Genomic DNA, 23699 nt, shown 5'->3' on the forward strand with positions numbered 1-23699 from the left:
TTCGAAGACCCCTACTCCGGACGGCATGCACACAGGACTGGCTTCCAGGATACTTTGATGAAGAGCAGCAGCTTGCACAATGGTCCCTCATAGCGTGGGGAGAGGTCTCTTTTGCAGGTCCTCTCTGGTTCAGTCATTGGGAGACACAACAGCTTTTGGATTACTTGAAGAAATGGCAGCAGCAGACTTCTCCTCCAGCTGGGCTTCAAGGAACAGCTTCTTCTTGCATCAGCTTCAACTTCAGCTTCTGAACAAATTGGTAAGTGAGAGGTCCCTACATATACACATCTGTTCCCCATTCACTCTGGCTGAGCTAGGTCCAGTCAACCAATCCCACAGAAGGGCATTCATGCAGGTAGCCAATAAGCCTCACAGACATTCAGGCCATTCACTCCACCCAGACACCCATAACAAAGGAATGTGGATTGGGGCAAGTACCCAGCCTTCTAGCACACTACACAGCATTCATGTCATTTTCAGTCACATTCATTGTGTCACACACACACAGAAACCAGACACCAACAACAGAGAATGTGAGTTCACTTCAGACTTCATTCGCACAGGTCCCACCCCTAGGGTGTACCCACAACACAAAACACCTGGGAAGGCTCCAGTCAGTCTGACAAGTGGTAGCCCCAGAGCCATATACAATATTTCCACCCAGCAGCCAGTCAGGGGGAAAGGGAACAACAGAGACATATATGGTGTTTCTACCCAAAAGCCATTCAGGAGGAAGGGATGGAGTCAGGGCTTCCCATGACTTTGGGAAACTAGGTAAAAGGCAATAGAAACCAAGAAGCCAAAGGGGCCACCTAGCCTCCTATCCCGAATCCATTGATTCCTATGGCAAGGCGTGGGTTTCCCAAAAATGGAGGATGCTCAGAGCCACTGGCAAGGCAGCATGTAGCTGCCACCAGCCTATACCTTGCTCTGTGGGCAACACAAAGGTGCACAAAAACACAAATAAAGAGTACAAGGGTGTACCCCCACCCATGGGTGCCATAGGGGTATCCAATGAGTATTGTTCACCAAAAGATAAACATGAACAAAACACACACAAAGAAGTGGCAGTACAAGGACAGGATGCACTGTCCCTCCCTAAGGCATTTCCAGCATCACACATTGCAAATGGTCACATATGCAAAGTCAAACTTTAAAACCCTTAAGTGCTATGGTGAGTAAGTTTGTCCTGCATTCCCATAAGAAATCATTGTAAGCTGCCCACTCCCGCAGTTGACAAACTGGTTTTAGGTCAAATCTGACACCAGACTCATTCAGGTTCCAGTCACACATTTTTCATATTGACATTTATTTCTGAACTGCACTTAGTCACAATTTGAGAACAGGTCCCAGCGTGTGCCTGCTGCAGTGTACACAGGCTGTGGCTGGTGCACAGCAGGAGCTTGCCCCCATTAGCAAAAAAGTACTATTCCCGACGTGGGATGTCATATCAGACTTTCACATAACAGCTTGTGAACCTGATACTCTTTGGAAATGTGCAGAATAGTGTTCACTTTGCACATCACATGTGACTGGTGAATACGACCATCAAATAATAATAACACAGTCCTAGTGGAGCCTGGTCAAAATAAAAGGGCCTATACTAATAAACCTATTTCCAATGCTTACTCCTAAATACAAATAGTGTGGGAAACAATGTTATGCAAAAGAAAAGTGTCCAAGAAATGATATGTCAGGATATTCAAGCAGTTGGCTTCCCTTCCCCACGTTTTCAGCACAGGACAAGGCAGCACACTCCAGCTTAGCACACTCTCTGGCTTATCTAGCACGAGGATGCGGTTCAAGAATTCAACAGCAGGGCCTTCTCTGCCAAAGTCTCTTTGCCATTCAAAGTCTCTTATTTCAAAGGGCCTGAAGCAACACAACAAAAGTTCCTTTCTTCTTTGGATTTTCACTGATACAACTTCTTGGGTGATTTACTGTTCACGCCGGGTCCTCCTCTCCCGGGCTCAGACCCACTTTTGTAATAGAACCTTCACGTGCTCTCCCTCTGCCGGGCTTGGATCAGATTCATTTACTTTTCCAAACTTTCTCGATTTCACCAAAATCGAAGACTTTGGAATGTGCGCAGGATTTTGCTTGGCCCGTCTCAGGACCACTTCGATTCACATTTATAAGTTCACTTTCAAATGATCTCCCTGTGCCGGGCTCAGATCAAATGTATCTACTTTTGTTACTTCTAAGCCGGATACCGTACAGAGACCTTCGATTGAGCACCCACGTGGTGCCAGACCACTCCGTCAAAGGTATTGAAGCTAGCTTTAAAGTTAAATCACTCATCAGCAGTTTAACTTGACTTGCGTCTTTATCATACACATTTTAGCAATGTTCGTTCCAGCGCTCACCATACAATGTTGCTGCTTGCAACCTTGGCTTCAACACAGACAGGTCTCGTATCGATCTCCCCAACTCACCTGCTGTGTTGCTTTCACTAAAGCAACTTTGTTCTTGGAGCCAAGGACAGTACCACAGTGGTTGGTGATTCTCCCCACCTTGATTATTGATGCGGGTGGGCCCCGGGTATCTCCGACACACAATACAGGATTCTTCAGCCTGGTTTCCTGGTGTCATGCTTTCTCTCGAGGTTTCGGGAAAGTAACGGTCCCTTGTCAAAAAGGTCAAGGGAATTTTCTTCCTTGCGATCCCCTTCAGTTTTGCTGCCTTTACTCTCTTCCTCAGCTGCCGTTTCGAAACTGCTGATCCCACGTGTGTTTTTCCTCTCTCAGAGTGTGCTCTAGTGCTCTGCCTTTTATCCATGTGGGGAAGTGTAATGGAAGTTAGGTGTCAGTGATTATCGATAATTGCCTGACCTCGCCTGACCATAGTATTGGGACATATCAGGTACACGGCTCGGTGTTGTCTGTTTTCTCTTAAAGCGGGCTGTCAGTGAGAAAGTGTTCATGTTGTAAAAGGGGGGCTAGAGTTCCTAAATATCCTACCGGGTAGGATAGGGTAAAGGTGTTACAGGGAAGGGGATACCACATCTCACCATTCAGTGTCCCACTCTCACTCCCTGAAGACCCATCACTCAGGTGATCGTCCTGCACTGCTACACCCCCAGGAACTGGATCCAAAAGCGATGGCCGCGTGTGCTGGCCACCTGGATGACAGATCCCCAGGGACTAGTGGGTGGGACACCTTCTGGTTTTTAACACTACTAATTCTGGTTATGCAACTGGAACAGATTGATTGAAATGAAATAATGAAAGAAAGAAATACAGACAGAGGCTTCCCTCTTTGGCACCTTCTTCTATCACTACTATGGTATCTTCTGAGCCTGATACTTTCCAGATCCGTATGGCTAGAGGTCTCGTGTCTGACAGTGAACAACTAAGATGAAAGCTAAACAGCCTTTGTATGTATTGTGCCTCACCTAAGCATTTGGTTTGTGACTGTCCTATTGTGCCATCTCAGTGTTCGGGAAATGCCAGTACCCACTCCTAGAGGGCACCAAGGAACGGGTATCAATAATGGTTCCAGTCTACCCAACCTTGGCTCAAGCGAATTCAGAAAACACCCGTCTTTTGTTTCTTGTTGATAAACTGTCTTCTTTCCAGTCTACTCACTGGGACATTCTGGCTCCTATCGATTCTGGAGCAGGTGGCATGTTTTGGGATATTTATTGGGCTGCTCATTATCATTTAACTACTTTTCAAAAATTGTCTGCTTCCCTCTTGGAAGTAGTTGATGGGCGTCCCATGTCCTCAGGACCCGTTACTCACTACACTGAACCTTTACTTATGAAAGTTGTGGAACATTGAGAGACGCTATCCTTCCATCTAATCACAACGGTTCACTGTCCTTTGTTCAAGAGTTCAAGATTCAAGTTTATTCGGATTAACAATCCATCAAACATTATACAGTTTTATAAGCATGACAATTGCACTTGAAACATTAAACCAATTGATACAATCAAAATAGAATAAAATCAACAATTTAAGTCCAAGATATTGTTACCCGATAGTAACTGCTTTCGCCATTTGAGCGCATGTTCAATATATAGGTATACACAGTGCACAACAGAGAAATCATGGACTAATAAAAGACGCCTGAAAGCCATTTGAGCTCATCTTACTCACAGGCCCTCAATGAGAGCATAAGGAATTTCTTCCTGAGAGTCTTAAAGGCGGGGCAAAAAAGCATAAAATGTTGTAGATCATTCGCCTCACCCTTAAGCATGGATATTTCATATTTTCCACGCTATTGGCTCTGCTATAATCTGGGAACAAAAGATTGCTTCTAAAGTGGAGAATGATCACTCTCTTCCTTGGGTCAGTGAACCAGTGCACGTAGCCTGTTGCATTTGCAGTGCTAATGGAATGTGTGTGATAAAATGTAACGCTTTGTTTTTCCCCTTCATTATCCTGCCTGGCTTTATTCTTGACCTTCAAGAAATCAGTTACCACCTGCTTTCTTTCAGAGTTAGCAATGACCAGTATGTTACTAAGAAAGTGTCCATGTCCAAGTGAACACAAGACATATTTTATGTAATTTAACCAGGGAGATGAACTCCTTATACTCTAAGACAATACATCTTCCACCAGACGTTTTTTGAGTGTGAGATGAGGATTTCCCCACAGCCAAAGCCAATAAATGAGCTGTTGTACAGCTGTCACATCTTCAGTGTTGGCCAGCCCGCATTCCTTGTGCAACAAATACCCAGGGAAATCCTGATGGACACCCATGATTGTCCTCAAGAGTTTATTTTTCGGTGATCTGAATCATTTTGTTTTTATCGTGCCCCCATACAGCGGCTTCTACATTTAGCAGGGATGCTGATTTAGCTAAGTAAATCTTCTAAGGGCAGGCCATCTAAATTCCTGCCATACCTTACTATGGATCTGTTGATTTGGGAAGCCATTACTACTTGCCGCTCTACATGCTGGTCCATTTTTGGTTGCGGGATATAGCTACAAATAGATAACAAAATGTATCAACCCATTCTAATCTCGTCTCAATTATGACAGTTGCATCCCCCAGTGGTTTGTTAGTAGCAACACACATCACCTTTGATTTAGAGATGTTAACCTTCAGATAATTTTGTTCCATATAGTCTTTGAAGCCATGTACTAGGATTTGTAAGGCATGCTTTGTTTTGGCCGCCATTCTAGGAACATCACTTGTCAGGGCAGCTAGAGTACTTGGCAGTGAGTTCATGTAAAGATTAAAAAGCAGTGTGGCTATGACACTATGACACACCCCTGCCTTGCCCCTCACCTAATTTGAAACATTTCAGTATTTTGCTTTTGTTTCCAAATCTTTACTCTGGCCGGTAAGTTTGAGTATAGTCCAACTAGCAACTGTAACAACTCACCTGGCATGCCCATCTCATTCAAAAGTCACCAGAGCTTCCTGTGATTGATACAATCGAATGCAGTGGAGAGGTCCATAAAGCCCAGGTACACATGAGTTCTGAAGCCCCTTACGGGTTTGTCTAAGATTAGGCTTAGATTTAACAATTGATCTGTGGTGCCCATGCCTTTCCAGAAACCATACTGATATTTTGTTAGGATCTGGTTTCCTAATGCCCATTCCATGATTTTTTCATACAGTGCCCGACCAAACCATTTAGCTAATGTGTTAATTAAGGAAATTGCACGGTAGGACGCAGGGTCAGATCTATCTCCCTTTTTAAAGATCGGTACTATAATTGCCTCTTTCCATGAGGCTGGTATGCTCTTCAAACAGAGAATCACATTAAATATTGTGGTTACTATAGGTACCCATACCACACTCCCAGATTAAAAAAATGTAATTGAAATTGAGCCTGATCCCGCTAATTTCCCATTTGCCATCCCCATGAGGATTTTGTGTACCTCCATCATAGAGAAAGTTAAACTGGGTTCACAATCCAACCCAATATATTTGGCAGGTCGTGTGGGCTCGTACTCATCTGGGCTATTATAAAGGGTGGAAAAATGGTTTATCCGTCCGGACTTTCCAACCTCATCACTATTGTCATCCCTTGATTTTTTAGCTATTTGGAATCCGTCTGCAATCATCCTCCAATATGTTCTTGAGTCACCCCCCAACACTGCCCTCTCTAATCTTTGCCAGGGTTGTTCTGTAAGTTCTATTTTCCTATGCTTTTATTGCTTTTGTATATAGCTCTTGCTGCCACTATTCCCTCCTCTTTACGGTTTGGCTTTTTTAAGGCCATCAGGAGCTGCATCTTAACATACCTACAATTTCCATCGAACCATGATTTTCTTTCTATCTTTTTATTTGATCTATTAATTTTTCTTCTAAACTCTTGTGTGGCTGCTGATATTATATTTTGCCATGCCACGTATTTGGTCTCCATGATGGAGGTTTCATGAAGGATTGTTTCAAGGTTATCAATGAATGCGTATATGACATTGCCTGTTGTCGTTTCCTGATCAACATGCTCCCACCGGATGCTTTTATAGGAGGCCAAATGGGTTCACATCTCTGTCTGACATTTGAATTCTTCAACTGTGCTCACTGTGAGCACGAGGGGACTGTGATCGCTCCTTAACCTTTTTATTATTTCAAAATGTTTAATTAGGTTCCAAGATCCTACCGGTATTATGAAATAATCAATCGTGGAACGGTATCTTGATTTTCTAAAGGTATATTTGCTGGGATTATCCAGTTCAAACCTGCCATTCATTGCTCTCAACCCCAGTTCAATTAAAAGGTCCTTAAAATGTTTTCCTTTTTTAGCAGTGCTAGGGTCTGTAATAGGTGGAAGGTTAATGCCAGAGACTGCATCCTCTTCAGCTATGTCTTCTTTTGTGCCCTCATAAGCTCCAATTTTAAGTTAAAATCACTGTTCACGATCACCGTCCTGTGATATTGTGGCTCCCTTGGCTCAAGCACCATAACTCCTATGTTAATTGGGCAGCTAAAACTCTCTTTTTGGGATCAGAAGGTTGCTCGTCAGGTTGTTCTTTGCCTCTGGAGCCTTCCTCCATTCCTTGGAATCCACCTACCCTGGTTACTACTCCAGCCATTTGTTCCAACTCTGTTGTTCCATCGAAATATGCTGGCTTTCAGAAACTATTTGAGGGCAGTCCTGTTAGAATGCTTCTGCCGCATAGGAGCGAAGACTGCGCCATTGACCTTACACCAAGCTCTACAGTTGATTTTGGGAGAACATATGACCTTGGTGAGCATGAGAAAGAGGCACTTAAATCTTATTTGGCTATGAACCTGGAGGAAGTTCTCATCACAGAGTCTAAGTTTCCTGGAAGAGCTTCTTTGTTTTTTTAACCGAAGAAACTCCCAAACACGACGGCGCCCTTGCCTGGATTACAGGGGTTTGAACCAAATAACAATCCTCATTCAGGATATCATCACATCACAAGGAGCTTGTGTCTTTACCAAACTAGATGTGAGAGAGGCCTACCATCTCATCCGAATACGTACAGGGGATGAGTGAAGACCGCCTTTAGGACCCCGTATGGCCATCATGAATACTGGGTAGTGCCGTTTGGCCTGGCCAATGCCCCTGCGGTCTACCAAATCTTTATGGATCATCTGTTCGTTGACCTGTTGGGACACACCACTATCTCAGAGAATCCGGGTTTTCAAACCAACTATGTCATTGAGATATGACAGAGACTTCAGGATAATCATCTCCTATTGAAACCCGAGAAGTGTGATTTTGATGTTCTCTATGTGCTATATCTGGGTTATCATTTATCCTGTGATGGCATAGCGATGGATTCCAGAAAGGTTGAAGCGTTTCTTGATTGGCCTACTCCTAACTGTCTAAACGAACTCTGAAGGTTCATCAACTTGGCCAACCTTTATAGGAAGTTTATTGTCAACTTCTCTCATGTGTCCTTAACTACATTGTTGAAATCTGCTGTTAGGTTTAGTTGGGGTCCCAAAGCTGACCAAGCATTTTTGGGCCAAAAAAAGCGTTCATGACAGCGCCTATTCTTTGCCAGCCTGACCCAGACAAATCTTACCTTGTAAAAGCTGATGCAGCCAAGGCAACCCTTGGAGCAGTTCTTAAACAGTTACAACAAGATGGTTTGGAAAATCCCCTTGCATATTACTACAGGAAATTGTCCGTTTTTTTTAGGAGCAAGCCATCCTCTTGTTCTGACCACAGGAATTTGCAAGTCCTTTAACAAGATGAGTGGTTAAATAGCTGACAGGCCAGATCAGCATACTTTTTAGCTCAATACAATTGTTTTATCTCATACTTCCTGGCACTGTTAACACCTTGGCAGATGCTCTGTCCAGGCGTGATGCACCTTCCTCTTGTATGACTTTACAGGATCGAATCTTGTAAGGCAAAAGATTTGTCATGCAGGTGGCTTGTTTCTTGGATCAAGTTAAAACCAACCAGTCTTCTTCACCTCTCCAGATTGACAGACATTTCTTGCGCATTTCTCAGGGACTCTACCTTCCTACCTTCCGGCTCCATCAAGTGGCATTGCATCTTTTTCATGACACGTCTGTTTCTAGACATAAGGGCATTTGTGGTACCTGCTAACTCCTCCGTCGCTACTTTTGGTGGCCTCCCTGGTGGTCGAATGTCCAGCGAGCTGTTTCTTTTTGCACGGTTTGTTCCCAGTATAAGGTGACTCATTGTCTTGCTGTGGCAAAATTGTGTGCTCCGTCCCTTCCTATGGTTCTATGGCGTCAATTGTCCAGCGATTTCATCGTGGATCTCCCTGTATCAAAAGAGCATAACGCCATAGTGGTTACACTGGATCATTATGCCAAGCTGGCGTATTTCACACCTTTTCATGGTATTCCGACTGCTGCGGCTATGGCTTGCATTTCTCAGGGATATCTACTGGTTACAAGGAATTCCTGATGGTATAAACTTTGACCACGGTTTTCAGTGTACCTCTAATTTGTGGTCAGCTCTTCATAAATTCCAGGGTATTCAGCGTCTCTTATCCTCTGTCTGCCATCCTCAGACCAATGGATCCACGGAGCACCTTAATCAAAATATCAAACAATACCTATGTTGCTTTGCCACTGCCACTCAGGACAATTGGTATTGTCTCCTTCCCTTGGCAGAATTCGCCTACAGTAACGGGTACCATTCAGCTATTCGGACTACCCCATTTCATTGTACCTACGGCTGTCAACCTTTAATGTTTCCTACAGTCAGTTTGCCAATTAGGGTTCCAACTGTTGATCAGCACGTTCAAAACATTCAAGAAGGTCACCGACTCGTTCTTACTTTTCGGGATCATGCCAGATCAGTTTTTCTAAGAATACTGCTAATTCCTGTAGAAGTCAAGAACCTCAGTATCAGGTTGGTGATTGGGGATGGTTGTCGGCCAAATGCTTACCAAAACACTTGACGCCCACCAGACTTGCTCCTACATACTTTGGCCTGTTTTGTATCACAAAGAAACTCAACCCAGTGGCTTATCGACTCAAGCTGCTTCCTTCTTGCCACTGGATTCACCAGGGATTATATGTTTCATTATTGGAACTCTCTGTTCCTAGCTCCTATTCTACTCAGTAACATCATCCATGTCCACCTTTTTCTATTGATGATCAGCCAGAATATGACGTGCAGGCCATTTGTGATTCCCGGATCCACCGCGGGAAGTTACAATATTGCATCGATTGGCATGGTTACGGTACATCTGATAGTTCCTGGGAACGAGCTCCAAATCTACAAGCTCCCTGTCTTCTGTGTACCTTCCATCTTCCCTACCCTTGGAAAAATGGACCTTCGACATCAGGAGGGGGCATACTGTCAGGATTCCATTGCCTTTGCACTGGACACAGTATTCTAATTGGAAGCGTTCCGGCCTAGTCCAACATGGCTGCCACATTCAGACTGATCTCGGGACGCATGCTGCATGTGTGATGACGTCATTGTCTCCCGCGACGATCTGGAACTACAAGTATACACGAACCCTGGCTTCATCGCGTCACAACGCTCTGTTTTTCTGAGCGGATGCTCTGCTGTTATTCAGCCGCTTTGGTTCCTTGCTCCTTATTCTTCAGTCTTCTTCTCTAGCCCCTTCCTGATTCCTCTGCCGTCCTTCCTTCCTGGTTCCTTCCTGCCTGGACCTTGCTCCTGTTTCTTCTTGATTGCTGCCTTCTTAATGCGCTCCATTGCTTCTGTTGCTGGGACGTCCTCCACCTGTTCAGCTCGTCATTTGGAGGTTTTTCTGACCACGTGTTTCCTGGCTATCCCAGAGGCTATTTCTATTCCACTTCCTGTCGGGTGCCTTCCGGGACTGACAGGACATACGGGCAACATCCATCCCGAATTAAGAAGCAAGAGGTAAGGCCTGTTGGTGACAGTGAGATTTTCAACCATGCAGAGTGGTGTATTGTTTGTGACTAGTTTGTAGGTGATGTGCTTGAAGGGGAGCCAGTGCAGCTCATGGATGATGGGGGTGATGTGGTTGAATTTGCTTAGTCATGTGGTCAGTGGCGGAGGCAGCTTTTGGTGCCTGGGGCGGATATCTCCTGAAGGGGCACCAAGATTCTAAATGATTTATGGGTGAGCCCTCACTGGGTGGTGAATGTTTTCATTGAAGAGGCCTATATATTTCATTAAATTAGCATGAAGAAACAAGCACAGATAGGGATCCTGAAGTAATTATTTGGGGCTTGGGAGAATGTTCCACCCTTGAAAAACGTTTGAGAAATAATGTGATGAAATGATGCATTTTGCAGCATAATATTTGAGAAACATTGAATAAAAAGCCATACAATTTATAATACTTTCTCAAGGGAAAGATGAAACATGCCCTATAAATTGCATGATTCATGGGCTGCCATGCCTGGTGAATATTGTGGGTGTAGGAGAACTCTCATTAGGCAATATGCATAAAACCAAACCAGCATTGTTGAAACAGTAGCATCCTAGAATGCTTTTGGCGTGTTTTACTTTTTGATAAGGTCCAACACAAAACAAAGCCCAAATGGACACTGAAGATTATTTTCAGGAGGTTATTTTCCAATTCAATTAACATAATGTGTGATCTCATTAGCAGGTCATGGCTGTGGCTGAGATATTGGTGCTTTGGTAGCCAGACTGGTGAAGTTCTGTTATTTTAAGGTTTTGTGCTACAACCATAACATCCCTTTAACTAAGGTTTTTTTCACTCCGTTGCTCAGTGTTTCCAATGAGTTACCCAGTGACTGCTTTGAACTGGGAATGCCAGAACCAGTTCTGGTCCCACATGGCATGACGTATGACCTGTCCCGAGGGCCACTTTGGTCTTCTAAGCCACCCGATGGGCCCACTGGCGCCTGTTGCTGGCCTAATGGCCACAATGGCTCCAATGATAGCCACACTTGTCTGCTCGTCACGCCCTTGGGCTGGGACCAAGATGTGGTGGCCCACAGGCTACCGTCCCTGCTGACCCAACAAAGTGGCCCACAGAGCTCTAAAACCAGACATTTGTTTACATTGTTGGTGGCATATTGTACTCCAGTGCACCCCCCTTACCCTCCAAAAGGTCACTGTGACCCATATAGGGCTGAAATGTGCCCCTTTTTAAAATGTGTGCAGCGCAAGGTCAGGCAGGACCCCGTAAAAAGTCTGTGTGTCACAATGATGGCACCCTGAACATTTTTAGCCCCACTATCCCTATGAGCGAACCAGATCGGCCATACTGAAGGACAGCCAATCTCGTTGCCTCTTGCCTGGTCTCCGGACCCAAGTCTGGGTCTACCTGGAGGTGGTTTAAAAGTGATATGGGATTCTGAGGGTTGTACTCGGAGAACCCAGATATCACTAACTTGTTTTTGGCTGCTTTTGGCCAGATTTTTGTTTTTTTGTACATGAATTGCTGGATGCATTTGCATCAAATTTAGGAACAGATGATTTTGAGACAATTCGTCCAGTGGTATGGGCTGTAGATTAGTCATTTGACTTTGAAAAAGAAATGGAAAAACAGGTTTTGGGACCCCTATATAAATGTGGCCCCTCTTCATAAAGCTGCATGAAACCTTGGAGTAAAATTCAAAGTCAGGCTCCATTTTTGGGGGAGGAGGGGTGTTTTATGAAGATTTGTTGAACCGCGCCAAAGAGGATATACCTCGCCCAAAAAAGGAAAGGCTTTTCTTATTCCACCTGAACCCTAACTAATGAGTAGCTATCCCCAGCTTTGGAACCTTGTGTGGGTTTTTGTGGGGTGGGGGGTTAAGAAGGTGCTCAGTCAATCCCATCTGAGACCAGTATTGCATTGAAATGTAGATAATTAGTTGATTAATTTCATATAAAGGATAATTAACCCCTAACGTACATTATTTGGATATTGCAAGTCACCAAGAAGTTTGGTGACCAAATAGAGGAAAGAGGCCGAAGGCTGAGTTTCTTATAAGGTCACGGTACTCCAAGGTGACTTACAATATCCTCTTTATCTATGGTAGGGGGTATTTTATTCCTTATAATACGTTGCCATACACTGCCATTCCCTTTAATACCTCTTCCCTTGCTTAATGTAATGTAAGATATTGCTGATCCATATAATCAATAAAGAATCTGGTTCAAAAAAAGCAAAAATGCACCTCCTATTTTGTTGCATGCAGTTCAAAATGTGTTGAAAAAAACGTTAATTGTGTGCTTTAAAATAAGTAATAACATGCAGATTCTCTAAACTCCAGCATTGCACAAACTAAACATTCTGCTATAAACATTTCCTTGTCAATTACCAGCTTCAATGAGTCACAGAAAACTACTCTGGAAGCAAAGAATTAGAAACACTTTTCACGGATTTTATTAAGTGCTGGAGTGACAGCTGAAATGCCCTCTGCTGGCTCAAGCAGGAGGCATTGTGACATTACAACTGAAGCGTAATAACTGATAACAGACCAGTTGTGATGTCATTTTCTTATTAGAGGTCAGTTGTCATGTCACAACTAGCCTGTAATAAGCAACGTATTTATAGGCTTTTATACAGATATCGCAGGCTGCCCTGCATTATGAAATCCTTGTATATCTGTGGCGTAAGGAGGAAAGGACTCCCATACCCTCAGCTAAGTACTTAAAGGATAGTTCCGGGACTTTTTTTTTATTGTCCCTACGGGTCGGCCATGTGTTTGTAAGCATAAATCGGTAGATCGTAGGAAACTTTCCTATGGACCTTACCCGACTTTTCGCCCATTATCGCACTCGAAATCAGCCTCCATTTTGTGATAATCCTATCATTCCGCCGCATCGACCTGGCTCACCTGCCTTTGCGGCACTAAATCAAATCCCCCGCCCCTGAGCCTGAGATCAGCAGACGCGTACTGCCCATTTCAAGCACGTCTCGTGTCAACAATCGCTGCGCCTCAGCTATTGACGTGTTGCCATGGAAATGGCAGGACGCCTCTTTCCCCAATAAGTATAAACAGACCGTTTCACAACATACAGCAGCAGATTTTCGATTCCATTCCTCTCTCTGTGTTACTTTGAGTATTCTGTGACTCGTTTCAGTGCTCTGGTCAGCTACCTTCGCCGCTTGTAGCCCGTGTGAACACCTGTACCATCTCTGTAAATTATTTTACTATCTTTACCGCACAATGGCCACATCAATGCCGTATATGTACGAGCCCGAGTACACCGAGGAGGAACTACTGGAAAGGCAAGCACGCGAAAACGATGGGGATTCGGACGGCAGTTGGGAGGACCAGTCAACGGATGAAGAGCCTGGACCATGTCGCATGGACGGCGTCTCCACCTGGTGCACGTGCAATCGGTGCGAGCTAATGCCAACTGAGGAGGAGAACTGCTGCTGCCGTGAAAATTCCGGGTGCTTGGCCTACATTTCGGAAAGCGAGCAAAGTCAGCAGGAAGGCGAGCAAAGTCCGCAATGCATCACCGAGCTGCCAGAGTTCAGGGAAGCCTGCCTCTCACGGACAGTGTTGAGGATGATGATGGTGCTTATGCACGAACTTCGTGGCACTGTTCGTCCGCGTAATCCGAGTAACGAGTAAGTATACTCTGTTTGTGATGTCAGTGATGCCACCACTATTTCATGGTCGTCTCCCACATATAAAATTACATTTACATATCATTCGAACGCATGTAAATTGGTTCCATATAGTGCATTTTCTAGATATAATTTTTTTCTAAGAAAAATGACATGTGTTACCTGAATCGACATTGATAAGAAAGTTTGGTCAGTTTAATACAGTTTGCATCTTTTTTTTTCACAGGTGGTACAGGCTGGTGGCCTATCGTTGCTTCACTTGGTGGCTTCACGGGAGGCTCGGACACCGCGTTCGGAGAGTAATACCTGCCTGTGCGGTACTTGCCATTAGACAACATTTCCCCAGTGACAGTGGACAATACCGCGGATTTTCCCTCTCTGCTGCAACCTCAACTTTACAATGTGTAATGTTTATTATTTATGTTTAATTAAAATCTAAAATAAAGCCCAACATATATTTTAACAATGGTTGTTTTGATTTTTTAAATGAATCTAGTGTATATTCTCCTGGGAGGGTGAGGTATTTATAAACTCACCCCCCTGCCTTCCATGTAGTAGATCCTGCAGCCATCCTCTTACATTCAGTTAGATGGCCTCTCCTTGGTGAGGCCCTGCGGCAAACGGGTCTTGTCTGCACGACCACCGCCCCGATCCACCCCCCGCCCTATCAAAGGCAGTTCGCACCGGGGTACTTGCGCTGCTGGCAAGTGGAGCTGTCAGGGAGCGATAAAGGCCAAGAGGTGCCAAAGACCATGTACACTTCAAAGTGGTCTATAGAGCATGGGTTGTTGTTCCCATGTCTACCTCCAGACCCCGTGTCTCCTGCCAAGCATCCCCCCTCACGCTGGACGGCCCCCTGCAGACCGCATAATGCCACGACATATACACGTCATTCATTCACAAACACACCCCTGTTTCGAATTCTTTATAACCCACTTCATATTTCTAATGAGAACTTCTTTGCGCTTTGCTAGTCAACCCGTGAAGGTGCTGGTTATCTGCTCTTCGTCTCTGTGAACTTCCGTGACCACTTTGAGCAAACTCGTCAGTTTGCAACCTGTGAACTGCTCCCTGTTCTACGACAAGAAACTACTCTGATCCCTGCATCTAACTGTTTGTTCGTCAAGGTAAGTCCATGTACCATAATCATTTTGCGTCCAATTTTTTAATTTATATCTATTTGCTAGTAGTCATCAAATTGCATCCATGTTTTCTTTTCGTTCACGACAGTACATGCAAGGAACTAGTCACATGTTCTGAGTTTAGTCAAATTACTTTTTCTATTTTTTGAAAGTTATTGAAATACTTATCCGCATGTGAATAACGTGTATAGTTCCAAGAACCAAAACGGACCTTGCATTGAACCTTTTATGTGTCATTTAATGTTTTAACACATTGGTATTCATAGAGAATTGTTGATCTTTACTTTTCAGAACTTTCCATAATGCCTGCCTGTTCCATTGGCGGTTGCCCTTCGAAGACCCATAACAAATCTGAAGGTACTATAATGCATGTTTTCCCTAAGACAATAGATCAGATAAGAGAATGGGTCCGATATTGCGGATATCCAGCCTCTGAGATAGAAAGTAGAGTCCTAGAAGTCTTTGCGGACAAGAGGGGTGATCGATACCGCATCTGCAGCAGGCACTTTAGCCCAGACATGTACTCCACATCATTGCTAATAAAGAAGAAAACACCGCGAGCGAGGCGAAAATTGCTCTCAACCGCTATTCCCACTCTATTCGTCCACATCCCTCCACTGGTGAGTCAAGTTTACGTATTTATCTCTCGGCATTGCGGTAGTGTGTAGCATTAGCTAACAATAATTTCCCCATTTATGTATCCACTCAATATGAAGGCGGAAGATTCTCCATCCGTGTCGTTATTGCAGTCATCAGCCACTTCAAGCGCCTATCGGGTAATCTTACTTAGCTATTCTGACACTGACTTGTTTTAGGCATGTAAATCAATAGTTTTAATTGATCGTGTAATTATTTTACCTAATGGTACACCACAGTACTCGTCCTCTAGTCTTTGTTTTCAGTTATAATTATTGTTATCCAAAATAATGCAAGTACTGTCTTTCAGGGAGATGCTGAGGAGTCCAACGCATTGACGACAACCGTAGATGTCACTCAGATGCTCGAGGTACGTTTCCGGACAGTTCCATCGATGGAGATCATCAGATCTTGCATTCTTGTAGCGTGATTGTTACACACAATGTTTCTTTCGTTTTTAGCCATTGGTATGTCCTTCTGTCGTCGCCCTCCTATGTGTCTTCTTTTTTCAATATTGTGTTCATTACTAATGAAAGTCCTATGTTTCAGGGAGTCGATGGAGCATTAGTCCAAGAAGAAGGGGGAGCATGCAGTTACGGGTCGGCGCAACAGCTTGCAGAAGTGTGCACCGCAGTTACAGCGTCCCTTGATGTTCTTATGCATTTCGAGGTATGGATACTGACAGATCAATCATGCGAGATCAAATGACGTGATTACATCCGCTATACTTCCTTCTTTATTAACGCAAGTACTATGTTTCAGGGAGCTGACGGAGCTTCTTCAACAAGAACATCACCCCTAGTAGTTGATGCAGATCTCTGGGTGGTGACACTTCCAACGATGGAGCAAATCGAATCATATTTAGATATCCATTATTTATTTTAGACAACTGATCATTTGTGCAGGTCTATTTAGATGAGCCGTTGACGCCTGCAGAAAGTTTATGTTCTTTTAAACAAAATAGAAAACCATACTAATGCAATTACTGTGTTTCAGGGAGTTGCTGAAGCGTCATCTTCAATAATATCATCAATGGAAGTCTATGCGGAGCCCGAGGTATGGATCTTGACAGTTCAATCTAACTAGATCAACAATGCGTGAACTATTGTCGTTTGAATGTTCTACACAATGCGTTCATTCGTGTTTTGCTATTGAGATGTACGTATGGGTATTGGTCCCCAAGTACATTTTGTGTTTTCAATATTATTATACATACTAATGAAAGTTCTATGTTTCAGGGAGTCGATGGAGCCTCAGTGAGTGATGGATGTGCTTATCATGAAAATATAGTCGTTGCAGCGCGAGAGGAAGTGGAGACATGCACACACGAGTCGGAGCAACAGCGTCCAGATGTTGAAGTTCGAGGAAAGAAAGTTTCAAAGAAAAGAAAGCAAAAGAAGGTTAGTGTCCTGTTCACTATATTATGTTGTCTTTCACTGTCAATAGTTCAATACTGTAAGTTGTGTTTAAACTGAACATCCCTTTTCTAATCTGTCCTCTAGTTGCGAGTGGGTGTAAGAACTAGATCTACACAGACAGTGAAGCGAACGAGAGATGTTGCTTGTCAAACCTTTTGGCAGGGACTTGAGACTGGAGATGCATCGTGCCAATGGGAAGAATATGAAGTGATTGACAACGGAGCTATACCACCACCAGCCATTGATAGTGAATGTCCTCCTGGTAGTTTGGATGCAGTCGGAGATCAATTCACAGAATCCACACCCGCAAAAAATAAGAGCGCGCGAAAGTTGAAGACATTGTTTTTTTCTCCCATCTCCGGACAAGGAACAGATGTTGCAATGGAAGAGAATGAAGTGGACGACAATGAAACACCATCAATTTCACTCAGCATAGCGGAAGACGATATCAGAGATTGTACCTTTCATGCGAGTGACATGTCCTCAACGTTACAGGCCGAACCAGCTGGGATGCAGAGTGACAGTATAAGGAAAGAGGCCAAATTCATTGTATTCGATAGCTGTTTGATGGATATTATTATGATGATGAAATGTGGGCATTGGGTTGGTGGGGAAGTATGTGGGGAGCCATTGATTAATGTGACTCGTGCAATTCGAGGCACTAACCTTAAAATACATGCCACCTGTACACAATATCATCCGTTCGCATGGTCTGCACAACCCATGCTGGGGCAACTGCCAGCAGGCAATCTACTTTGTGCAGCGGCCGCACTTTTTAGTGGTTCAAGTTTTAAAAAGTTACAGTATTTCTTTCAGTTTGTGGGAATCCATTTCATTGCGAAAAGTCAGTTCTACAAATACCAAACCGATTATCTATTTCCAGCCATCAGCGAAGCTTGGAGAATGGAAAAAATGTCAATGGAAAGTACATTCGCGGGCAAACGCTTCAGGCTAGCCGGTGATGGACAGTGCGACAGCCCAGGATTTTCAGCCAAGTACTGCACCTACCACTTTCAGGACATGGAAAGTAAGAAAATTGTGAGTTCGGTGGTCGTGCAGGTGTCACAAAGTACATCCTCAGTGGCCATGGAGAAAGTTGGCTTTGTAGCATCATTGCAAGAACTACAATCGCGGGGAATGGTGATCGACCTGATAGCCACGGACAGACACGTTTCAATTGCCAAGACAATGAGAGAAGAGTACAAAAATATAAATCACCAATTTGACATATGGCATCTTGCAAAAACAATCAATAAAAAATTGTCGGCTGCAGGAAAAAAAAAAGATATGCAAGGTATTTCACAGTGGTCCAAGTCAATCAGCAACCATCTTTGGTGGAGCTCAAAAACATGTGAAGGGTCGTTGGAAATTCTACTGGAAATATGGCGGTCAGTAATGTTGCACTGTAGCAACGTACATCGATGGTCGACAAATGAGCATTTCCACAAATGTGAACATGGCCATTTGTCCACAGAGGAGGCACGGAAGAAGAAGTGGTTGATTCCTTCATCACCCACTCACAAGGCCATTGAAAAGATTGTATTTGATAAAACTATAACAAGAGATTTGAGGGGACTCACGGAATTCTGCCACACAGGAGATTTGGAGGTGTTCCACAATATGTGCCTAAAGTACAGGCCCAAAAGATTGCATTTTGGCATGGAAGGCATGATAAATCGGACTCTTCTAGCAGTCTTGGCACATAACCATAATGTTGGCCGTCAACAAAGTAGGACGACCGGAACTTTAGGGACGCTTCGCTACAATAAGGCCTTCACTAAAAGAAGTAAACAATGGGTGATCAAACCAGTGTTTGAGGATATGCAATATGAGTTTATTGAGAGACTTATCGTAGATGTCCTCGATAGGCACATACATGGAGTGGTGAACGAACCTATGCAGGGGACAACTGCATTGCCACCCAACATTGCCTCTGTTCCATGTCCACCTAAAGCAGAGCTCATTGAGAAATACACATCACGGTTTAAATGATTGTAATTTGATTGTCTGTTCTCTCGAGTCTCCTCATGTTGCAGGCCCATTGCAATTAAACCAAACAGTAATATAAATCATTTTTACAAAAATTATAGAATGTTTCCGTATTACAAACACATGGCCGACCCATAGGGACAATAAAAAAAAAGGCACGCAGACAAGATGCCCTTACACTAACTGCAGCTAACTAGAAATGTGTGCTCGCTCAAAGTGAAGGTCAGCTGCTTTGATGTTTTGCTCGGGTGGCGGAACGGCCCACGACCCAATATAAGGTTCTATTGTGATTTGACCTTGACAGGCCGGGACCATCCTGAAAGACTAAGAAAAGATAATGAATAAAATTTCAGAAACTAAACGATGAGCCACGTTCATTAGAAGAAGTAACGTCGGCAAAGAAGGAGTGGTGTTTCGGGTCTGCCCTACACAGAGACACAATGGAAAATGCAAATATAATGTAAGTAACTTTTGATGAGTTTATACCGCAATTTCATTACTATACAGTGGCTTTAAAGACGTGTTCAGTTGTACTTGTTCGTTCTATGTGGCATATTGTTTTCTACCGCGCACTATCTTGAGGAGAAACATCTGCTTTTACTGAAGCACCTCAAAACCTTCCTCTTTGCTTCTGCTTTCTCTCTCCCTCTCCCCTGCTACAACTGGTCCACTGTCTGCGACCTCGGTCCTGGGCCCTTCCACTCTCCACCTGCACTGCCTCCCTGTCAACCCCTGCACTGGGGGACTGTCTCAGTATCCTACAGCCCCCCCTTCCCAGCACTTGTTCTGCACTTACCTTGCACTTGCCACCAGCTGGCCCTATTTATTTATTATTTTATGCTACTTACCTTGTACTCCACTCCCCCCCCCCTCCATGCCTGCCACGCCTTTAAACACTTGTGTACACCCAGTAGCGCTGTCCTCGCTATGAAATGAATAATTTTAATAAGGATCTGATGGTGAGACTAATTTCATTTTTTATGTTTTTAGGTACATCATTCACTACTGTCTGTGTCACGAGTACCAGACACCGGCGGACGGCTTCTACAGCCGCCAGTTGCTTCTCCGCGTGAACAACGTTACCACCCTGACCATTTTATGGGACGATCGCCAAGTACAAGTATGCCCTTACGCGGTACTAACGGTTAGATGCAACATACCTACCGTTGTGGTGGCCTAGTGCCTCGTTGTTGGAACAGCCATGCGATTATCAGTGCGACCGAAGAGCTTATTTTTATCGTAAACCAACACCCTGTGTACTGCACACGAACATCGCTTCCCTCAAGACGAACTAATTTGGATCGAGAGCAAAGAAAAATGCAAATCGCTGAATATTCTCTAAACATTTGATGTCCAATAAACGTACTTTGCCAAATGTACAATCTTGCCGTTTGCTTTTAAACCACGGTTTCACATTCCGAATTGTGGTGCTGTATTGTGAGATGCTCTAAGACCCTGTGTACAGCAAAGGACCATCGCGTTCCTCAATACGAACTTTTTGGAACATGAGCAAATAAAAATGCAAATCGCTGAATATTCTCTAAACATTTGATGTCAAATAAATGTACTTTACCACATTTACAATCTTGCGGTTTGATTTCAAAGTACAGTTTCATATTCCGAATTGTGGTGCGCTGTATTGTGAGCTGATCTGTGTTGATTTCCGGGGTCTGTGTGGAGTCGCGTAGAAGACGCCTGGGCGCGTTTGCCTACGCAGCTCAGTCACGTCACGGATAGAGGCGGGGAATATGAATGTTTTGATAAAGTCTGTTTCAGGGGCGGGGGATTTGATTTAGTGCCGCAAAGGCAGGTGAGCCAGGTCGATGCGGCGGAATGATAGGATTATCACAAAATGGAGGCTGATTTCGAGTGCGATAATGGGCGAAAAGTCGGGTAAGGTCCATAGGAAAGTTTCCTACGATCTACCGATTTATGCTTACAAACACATGGCCGACCCGTAGGGACAATAAAAAAAAAGTCCCGGAACTATCCTTTAAATCTCATTCCCATATATGGGGGCAGAGGCGACTTGCTTGTTGCTCTGGCTTTCATCCTCGCCATTTCAGAATCATTAATACTGCACATTCAGCAAAACCTCGGGCAATGTTGTCATATTTTATAGGTTCTGGAACCGTCACAGCAAAATGACAGGGCTCTCATTAGTGTAAGTGCGTAGTTGGGTTCATTAGCGGCGCAGTACGTGTTGGCGCTGTCTCGCGCGAGGCTGACCTTAGAAGTGGCTCTGATGGTGGGGAACGTCAGCCCCTCCCCAGCGTCGTTTACCGCGCCATAGATGAGGAACGCGCTGTTAATGTGCCGCCCTTTGCCCAGCGTCCATTCTTCGCAGTTGTAGGCTTCCACACGCACTCCAACCTCCAGACTGTGAAGACAAAACAAACGTGACCTTGTCGTGCAGTTGCTGTCACAAAACTCAGAATTTGCGGACTTGTCACAGATATGCTTCAAACTTTTTTTTAATGTTCAGCAAATATTTTAAAAAACATATGGAGCACAGCAAAAGTAGCATACACCTTTGTAATTCACAACTGATACAAACGCAGCATATTTTAAATAGTTGTCAGAGAGACCTGAGTTTGTATTGCCTTATCAGACTTTTCTCAATGATAAAAACAACTCAAAATCCGAGGATTTGCAGTATTAAGCAGGCATCTTACAGGACAGCAAGTCAAGTCCGTGGATGCTACAACTGCATCAGGTTAGGTAAATAAGTCCCATTTCGATTCACTGTATGCAAATTCATCTTGCATGGAAATCCTGAAAATATGGCGGAGGTTTGGGGTTTGCCTCCAAGATTTGGAGACCAGAAAAACAGGCATTGGCAAAGGCAATAGGTGTTCTTTATCAAATGCCTTTTCCAATGCCTGTTTTTAAAAATCAGCACAGCATTAATATAGCAATAACACCCAATTTGGTGGGCCGGATCGTCTGGTTATGGCCGGGGGGCCAAATTATAGGCCGGAGTGCAGCAAAGGCCTTAACAATGGGCCAGGCACAGTTACCACCTGTTCAGGCCCGTGAGATCGGGTGTTAGAGCTATTAGCATCCCGTGTTTTCAATCCGAAAAGCCAGTGTGCTGACAGCAATGTATTTTGTTTTAATGCACAGGACCCACTCAAGCTGTCCTGTTCACATTCAAACGAAATACTTACTTTAGATGACCACAGTGAAGATAGAAGGCAGGGCTCCATGTGTATCCCCTCTTCCATTTTCACTGTGGCCCATGAGGCAGGATCTGGAGCAGCAGCACCACCGCTGCCATAGGAATCAGGTACGTGGACTCAGGGGTGCGGAGGGAAGGGACTGAGGAAAGGGGTAACATACATTTGCGAGGTCTATGGCTGAGGTAGAGACGCCTATAGGAGTGTGGGAAGATATAGCTGTTGATGGACTGGGGCCAGTGTGCCTAAGTATGGAATGAGCTGAATTTGTGGTGGTGATGGTGGTTTTGCCATCTAGGTGGATTTATTTAAAGTTTACGAGAGTGGTGAATACAAAAAGAATGGTCAAGTTTATAGAGAGTGTATTCTGGTGAGAGGGATACCCTAAATGTGTGCTCACGGGCAATGGAGTGCAATTTGTGAGCAGGGGAATGGAAGGGGAAGGCATGGGATGAAACAAAAGAAGGCTTCCTATCATCAAGGGTATCATCTGCAAACAAATGGATGTGCTGAGAGAGTAAACCGATGTATTATGGAGGCTGTGAGAATGAATGAAGTGTGGGCAAAGGAAAGAAAGACAATTGAGGAGAGGATGACCGAACTGAGAAACTCACCTCATGCGGCGACAAGGGTAGCCCCTTTTGTGTTGATGAGAGTTTGCAAATGAAATACCCTAGTGTGTCCCCCTTGGTTGAGGAGGTCAGTAAAGGTGGATATAGGTTTAGACAATGGGTGTCTGTAAGAAAAGCAGTGGTTAAGTGGAAGGGTGAATGTTTGTGGAGTGCACCAATGCAAATGCAAAGAGTAGAGAGACGTGCAGTGGGTTTACGGGGAGGCCAAGAGTGGAACAACAATGGGGTGAACAATGGGGTGGTAAAGGTTGATGCTGTGGAAGTGTGAAGGAGGGGAGGTGTGTTGTGAAGGCTTAAATAGAATGTGGAGCGAGAGTTCTGCTTCAGGGTTCCAGTTCTTGGAATGACAATTAAGTGAAAGGGAGCATCTGAGAAGGTGGGGGCTCTTTCTCCACGTAAGCTAATGGAACCTAAGATGAAACTATACCTGCATCCGCGTTATAACAATTTAATGTACCACTTTGATGTGATTTCACTGATTTGATGAAATATGTAACATATAATTCAATTGGTCACATCCACCGTTCTGGAAGAGAAATACATTTGATGATAAATGTGGTATACAAATATTGATTTCTTGAGTTTATAAAAATATGCTTTTCACCACTAACAGCAGATAACTCTAACAACACAGCCTATGGTATACAAATTTCATATTTCAGTTCAGGTGAGGCGGCGTGTGTATTTGGACCAGTCCTGGGTTTTCCCCTTTGTTTTTGTAGAGTTGTGAGGATGTCTACAGATTGGGGATGTCATATGTGATGTCATAAGTGATGCCATCCATGATGCCTTTTTT

General features: G+C 44.1%; 1 protein-coding gene across 2 annotated transcripts in view; it reads right to left on the reverse strand.

Moving 5' to 3' along the window:
- Window positions 1-23699, reverse strand: part of ACOT12 (acyl-CoA thioesterase 12) — an 816096-nt gene that overhangs the window by 263624 nt on the left and 528773 nt on the right. For both annotated transcript variants that reach the window (XM_069627558.1, XM_069627559.1), the window contains one exon: window positions 21322-21472. In XM_069627558.1, the coding sequence (XP_069483659.1) occupies window positions 21322-21472 (151 nt within the window). The remainder of the gene's footprint in view (window positions 1-21321; window positions 21473-23699) is intronic.

Source organism: Ambystoma mexicanum, chromosome 6p (assembly GCF_040938575.1).
Source record: "Ambystoma mexicanum isolate Mex_15411 chromosome 6p, UKY_AmexF1_1, whole genome shotgun sequence".
NCBI classification, from domain to species: Eukaryota; Metazoa; Chordata; class Amphibia; order Caudata; family Ambystomatidae; genus Ambystoma; species Ambystoma mexicanum.